This window comes from Gymnoscopelus microlampas (genome assembly GCF_963454915.1).
Source record: "Gymnoscopelus microlampas genome assembly, chromosome: 1".
NCBI classification, from domain to species: Eukaryota; Metazoa; Chordata; class Actinopteri; order Myctophiformes; family Myctophidae; genus Gymnoscopelus; species Gymnoscopelus microlampas.
The window spans coordinates 11,980,180-11,986,788 of NC_139962.1; the positions used below are offsets into that span (position 1 = coordinate 11,980,180).

General features: G+C 43.2%; 2 protein-coding genes across 6 annotated transcripts in view; one reads left to right on the top strand and one right to left on the bottom strand.

Moving 5' to 3' along the window:
• Nucleotides 1-2,777, top strand: part of kifc3 (kinesin family member C3) — a 48,899-nt gene extending 46,122 nt beyond the window's left edge. For all 5 annotated transcript variants that reach the window (XM_084067151.1, XM_084067153.1, XM_084067152.1 and 2 more), the window contains one exon: nt 1,029-2,777. In XM_084067151.1, the coding sequence (XP_083923277.1) occupies nt 1,029-1,037 (9 nt within the window). In that variant the 3' untranslated portion in view covers nt 1,038-2,777. The remainder of the gene's footprint in view (nt 1-1,028) is intronic.
• A 2,168-nt stretch (nt 2,778-4,945) lies between these two features.
• On the bottom strand, nt 4,946-6,574 carry LOC311042763 (uncharacterized protein; the record flags this gene model as incomplete). Its single annotated transcript, XM_084053750.1, has 1 exon — nt 4,946-6,574. One exon carries the CDS (start codon nt 6,572-6,574, stop codon nt 4,946-4,948), a length of 1,629 nt encoding a protein of 542 aa, XP_083909876.1.
• Nucleotides 6,575-6,609: the final 35 nt, after the last annotated feature.

Here is a 6,609-nt window from a genome sequence, read left to right on the forward strand (position 1 = left end):
GTGACATGCAGTGTGCTGTAGGGTGTCCCTGACCAAGAGACAAAAGGGCTGAAACACCCAATTTGTCTTGACTTGGCATAAGAATGTATTTGTGACCGAAAGCGTCAAACCGTGCAAAAAAAAAACTAAATGTAATTTCATTTAGGTTAAAAATTAGTTGAACACAGATTCAGAATCTTCAAATACTGGTCTATCATTCACCTAAACATCAGAACTAAAATCACCTTGTAAATTATGTATAATATCAAGTCATTATTTCCTCCTTACTTAGCACTGTTGTTAAATCATGTCACAAAGCCGAATTGATATGATCCAAAATGAAAATCTTTGTCTGTGAAAAAAGAAGGGAGTAAGGTGGTGCTATGTTATGTATTTTCAAATATTAGATATTTGTTGTGAATTTTTTTGAAGTCTGCATTATGGAAAAGCTAAGCCAAGATGCTGCTACTATGGTCCTGCAACTTTAGATTTAGTCCGATGCAATTTTTAAAAATGTATCAATCAGTTTCTAATGCATCTGAAGAAACACCTACCCACGTAAATAAAAAGCTTACATCCACTCTTAAGATGGCAATTTCAGAGTAGGTGTGCAAGAGGTCATAGAGAAGGGTGTTTACCATGGTGATTTATTCACGTGCACTAGATTGATTGAAAGCACTTTGATTATTTTCAATTGTTACATATATTATTAATAGGGTAATATTTATTTTAAAATATCCTATATATTATGATGAATCAATTCTATGTTAAATTATACTTTACATTATACTTTAGGTTATATTAGCCCAATCAAATCGAATAATAGTGGTGTTAATGTTAGTATCATTAATGAAACGACACATGTCTGAGTGAGCAGCGAATACAGTGCAGGAGCCTTGTTCTTGCGTGATAATGTGCATGGGCCTTTGTTGTCATCTTTGCTGCTTTGTGGCTGGGTTGGGGTGTGTGTGGACTTGGCTAACACTGTGGAACCCTGTCACCTGCACAGCTGACCTGCCTCTGACTCTCTGCTTTTGTCCCCATTGCAGGCCGATTGAAACTCACTGCCTGAGGGCCCCCCACCACCACCACAGAGCCATCTAGAACAGACTCACACAATGAATGGCGATAGCCATTGGGACTATCTGTGGGGCGTTAGCCAGCACCCTGATCAACTACCTTACCATTTTGGACAGGATGCCGGCTAGCCGCCCCGGACAACTCAACCTTTTGATTGCAGGCAAGGGCAGCAAAATGCCTGAGGGTAACGGAGTGTTGCGTTTGCAAGGGAGAGCATATAGATACTGCTGTGAACTTTCTATATAGAGCAGACCTCCTACTCTCTGCTACAGTGTCTTTTTTTTTCTCCTCTACTTCAGTTCCACTAACAGATGAGTAATTGTCTCATTGGGTGATGATTAAACTGTCCGTCCGTCCGCACCCTGATAGTAAAGCTGACCATTGGCAGCAAAAACGTACATGTAGCAGGAAAGTGGACTCAAGTACTGTAAGCACTCCTCTCTGCCCAAAATGACCCACACTGGCTGCAGTCTGCCCCTTCAGGCTGTTGGATCAAGCTCCCTCCATCTCTAATAACAGTTAATTGTTTTTGTGGGGGGGGATTTGTTTGTTTTTCTCTATTTTTTTCTTTTTACATTTCTTTGTTTGTTTTTCTGCGATTTCAAAATGAAGGTAATCAAATCGAACTACCGTTTCTTTCTAATGCCCACCCCACACCAAAATAAGAAGAAAAAAAGTAGACTTTCCCAATCACAGTATTTCTCAAAGTTGCACTTTATACTTTTTGAAGGTTCTTCTAACATGCAATTACAGTTATGTTTGATTTTATGCATAATGCGGTATATATTTATGTGTTTGATGATGCTTTAATTCTCAATTATTTTGTTTTACTTTGTGTTCTCATGGGGGTGCTGTCTTGGTTTTGTCATGGGCCTCCCATATCCGACCAGGGTACTTCCACTAATACTGAGCTACATTCTGTCCACAAGGACGTCACGAGAGCAATACAAGCAAAGAGTGCAGAGTTGTTCCTATGTAAATATTTGTGTTTTAGAAGTAGCAAGGCAATAAAGACATCTGCCTCCATGCACCATGGAAACATTTATGTTCCCCATTTATGTTGCCGTATTTCTTTTCTTTCTCCTATAGAGCAAATGAAGCTAGACTCGCCATACAGGAAATGCCAATCCCGTTTATGGTGCACCACAGCCCTGTGGTAGATCTTGCTACTATCCACAGACAAAAGGGTCCTTTTTTTTTAAATCCTCCAAATTTAAGTGGACTCCACCAGGTGCAACATTCAATATGTGTATGTGTCTATCGTCCTGTTGCTGCTCCGACTACAAGCGACGATATCTGACCTATGACAGAACAAACCTACAGTATGTTGCCTAGCTGTTAGCCTGCTGCTGACCTGTGAGCCCTCTGCTGTTGTTCAGGTGTAAATAGGAATGCTTTTCACTCAGCTGTACTTGAGCATTCACCCTCAAGTGTTATTCACCTAATGCAGTCCTGTGGGACCTATGGTACGGCTAGTTTTCTATCTAGAAGTACCCGTGGGTCCTCGAGGACCACGATGAACCACTGACCAATTTATGCTTCAGCAAGCAACGCTCTTGTGCGACAAAGCATAAATTAGCTGTTAATGGTCATCCGTGTGAGAGGGATGCTAAAATGTTGGCTGTCAATCTCTGCTTGCTTGTCTTTGTCATTGATGTAGATTTCTACTCAATTTGTTTTTTGTATATCCTTTTTAAATAAACTCAAAATCAAGTTAATTTCAATTATTTCAAGCTGTCTTTTTGCAACTGTTTACTCCAAAAAAACTCCTTAAAAAGGCCTTTCTAAGGCCTTTTTAATGTCCTCACTAATGATAATGCAATGTACAAGAAATTAATAGGTTTAAAATACTAGACCATTGAGGAACCACAAAAACTAGTGTTGCACTGGCCTCTACAGGTTGAAACTTTCAACTTGGTTGCAGTGCTGGTCCCACTCCAATCATGATGTAACCATCTGTTATTATTCAGGTGTCTTACATTCAAGACAACTGAGGTGTGAACTATCCTCCGTCCTAGTAGGAAAACATTAGCTTGAGTCAGAAACTGGATCTTAAGATGGATTGATCAGATAATGGATAAAATAAATACATTTTCAGGTAAGGATATCAATTTGATCCAATCAGGAAAGAGAACTCATACAGGATGAAAAAAGCAGACACTTAACGCTGATAAATTGGCATTCTCTCCTGATGGGATGAATTGGTAACCCATCTGAAAGTGTATGTTTACTAAAGAGACGGATAGACCCCTGTTATTGAACAAACGCTATGTAGCGATGATTACTATCAGAATATAGCTTTAACTTTTTAACAAACTTTTAGTACAAACGTGGGAAAATTCCCATTCTACTACTCTGCCACCATAATGTTGAATGCCCTGACATCATCCATTAAAGGATGTGAATCACTGGTAACTACTTGGTGGAGTTGGATATTAATTCCTATTGAAATGAGAGGTCCTACACTTGTGCCGTTTTCCTTTTTCTCCTCTAAATATAGCCATTTGTATTTGTTGATATGTATTAATGTGTTAATATTCTATGCTCTGTTGAATTTTATTCATAGGACCACAATGGAAACAAGTCCCCAGGACTTTTTGTGTTATCCTTTTAGCCTAAATGTTTTACTGTACTTTGTGCTGTTTACATTTTTTGACGAATAAAGTATTGAATCAATCAAAAAAACATTTTACAAAATACACATTACACAATAGATATTACCTTCTCTATTTTGGCCATTCAAAATATATTGGAGTATCTAAAATGAAGATTTGTGATGCATATGATTCTTTTCTTTTTGAGGGTGCCAACCACTCCTATATCTGACTTTGTCTGTGTGTCCGGGTGTATGTATGTCCAATAAACAAACATTGATGACAACATCAATACGGGGCTCATCAAAGGCACCACTCTCTTCACACAGGGTGTGATTTTTAGCGGCGCTAGCCGCTTTATACCTTTAGGTATAGAGCGGATCCTGCTCTATACCTGACTTTGTCCGTGTTCACCGTCAACGTTCTGATTGGTCAGACCCGTCAACAAAGTGATTGGTCAAGCTTCACATGACACGTGGCTATAAACACATTATAAACACATATCGATGACAAAATGTATCAAAGGCGCCGCTACCTTCACACAGGGTGTGATTTTTTTCTTAACACAATAGCTTAAATAATATAGTTGAAATAAAAACAAAATCGTAATATCTCGATGCGATCCATCCATATTCCATCTGCGTATCTGGAGTTGGATCGTGGATGCAGCAGTTCCAGAGAATCCCTGACTTCCTTTTCCATGGCCACATCAGCCAGCATGGCCGTCCATCTGGCCCTCGGTCTGCCCCGTGGTCTCTTCCCAGCCAGTCTGGAAAAGCTCCCTGAGGAGGCAACCAGCAGGAGGCATCCCTACTAAAAGGAGCACTTCACCCATTTTCAACCATATATTCATAAATTGGTCCGTAACTAATGCTCGTTATGGAACCATTTGTGTCTACTCGCTCTGTGTCTCAGAGGTGAGCTGTGGACAGTTCAGAAACCACACTCCAGTGACCTCATCGATGGGGATTTCAAGCTAATAGAAACTACAGACTTTATCTTCCTGGAAAGTTAGCACACTGAAATAGAAGTGTTGTTTATTTTTGCCAGACCCAAGGGGTCGGGCTTACATGAGGCTTTGTATCTGTTTTGTCCATACATGGTATGTCACTTTGTCCCCCGGCCCCAGCCAAAAACGTCTGTCCCCCTTTCGTCATAGAAGGGACACACGTCATGCGAAGCCCGGCCATTCAGATTTCAACCACTAGGGGTCTGACAGTACCAGGTCTCCTGGTTCTAGTTTAATCACAAAATTGGGCAGCATTTCATTGAAATTTGTCTTCCTTTGTGAACTATTTCTTTTCACTGGCTGCTTTCCGTGACACTGTCTTGTTAGTGTTAGCATATTTGTGTCTATTATTCCTGTTCATTTTGACTTTGTTTCTGCAGCCCAGCCCACCCTCCCAGTGGCTGGTGCCACTTCCTCTCGTCATCATGCCTCCACAGCCAATGCAAGGCTTTCCGTTGGTGTATGGCTGCTCTTTGGCACAGTGGCCACAGATCATCCTGGTGGCTAGTTCCATGAGGTGGTCCTGGTCCTTATCGTGGCACACATCACATGGATAGGCCCGGCCACAGCAAGGAAACCGTAGCCAGCGGCGGCTTTGTTTATAATGCACGCAGGTTCCATTTTCTGGCAGTGGCTTCCCTTTTTGCACGGCAGGGTCTCTTATGTTCCTCCGATAGTTTGGAGCTGAACCACTCGAGCCTGCTGTGTTAGAACGCAGCTGAATGTACTGGAATCTTGTGCTGTCAGTGAGGATGCTGAGTTTGCTGTGGCAGTGCTCACAATTAAACTCCCTAGCCTGACCGTAGGAGAGGCTCTGAACAGGGCCATCCTGGGAGCAGCCCAGGCATCCAACTGTGAGCTCACATTCCTGAAGCACGAGGTCAACAGGAGTGGCATTGTTCAGGTCCAGGTAGCCCAGAACGTCACTGTAGTGGTGGAGCACGCCGGGCCTGAACGTGGCACTAATGCTAGCGCTGCACTTCTCACACTGAGCCACGCAAGACGTCCTCCCACTCAGAGTCAGGTCTGCCGTCACCTTACACCTATTGCACTGCAGACAAATGGTGATCCCTCTGGCCACTACGGTAGCAGTGCCCTCTCCCAGCCTCAGGCCCAGTAGCTTTACCTCCGTGCCTCTGCGGGGATCCCTGATCTTAATGTTCTCCACAAGACGATGAGCCTGGTACCTTTCCCCCTGTTGCTCATCACAGCCTGGTCTCTCCTGATCTGCTGCTCTCCCGTCCTCTGCTGTCCCGTAACTCCCGTTTCCTTCTGTCTTCTCGCCCTTGCCTTCGTGGGCAGCAGGGTGCAGTGGTTCATTGCCTGCAGGCTCTTTGCACACTGTTGCCTGGAGCTCCTGGTACGGCACAAACTGTAATCCAGCTCTCTCTAACTCTATGTCCTTTTTGAACTGTCTGGCTCCCTCAATGTAGAGTCTCTCCAAACTACGGTCCAGCCAGCGAAGAAATGGCCGGAACAGTAGTTCCACCTTTCCCATCAACTGATTGGTTGCGTGCTTGGCTTGAAGCCACTCCAGTGATGCCTGTTGTACATGCCTTCCCATTACTGATGGCAGATCCTGGTCAGTTGGTATGTCTAATGTGAAAATCTCCTGTGGATAATTCACTGGGAAGCTCACCATGATATCAACTTCTTTCAGGTCAAAAGGCCAGTCAGGATCAGTGGCCTGAACAGTTGCCCTGTAAAAAGTAACCTGGCCATCACCTCGCTCCTGAATAATAAGCCGATTATTGGGGAAACGCTTCATCATTTGTCTGATCTCAGTTTCTCGTAGCTGTTTGATGTCCTCTGTCAGGTCACAGAGCTTTACCTCCCGGAGGACATTAGGACGGGGCACTGTCATCCTCTGTGTGAACCTGCTTTCAGCTGTAGGTGGTGCTGACTGCCACATCTATTTTCAATAGTGCAGAAGCCTGAGAGAAAGTA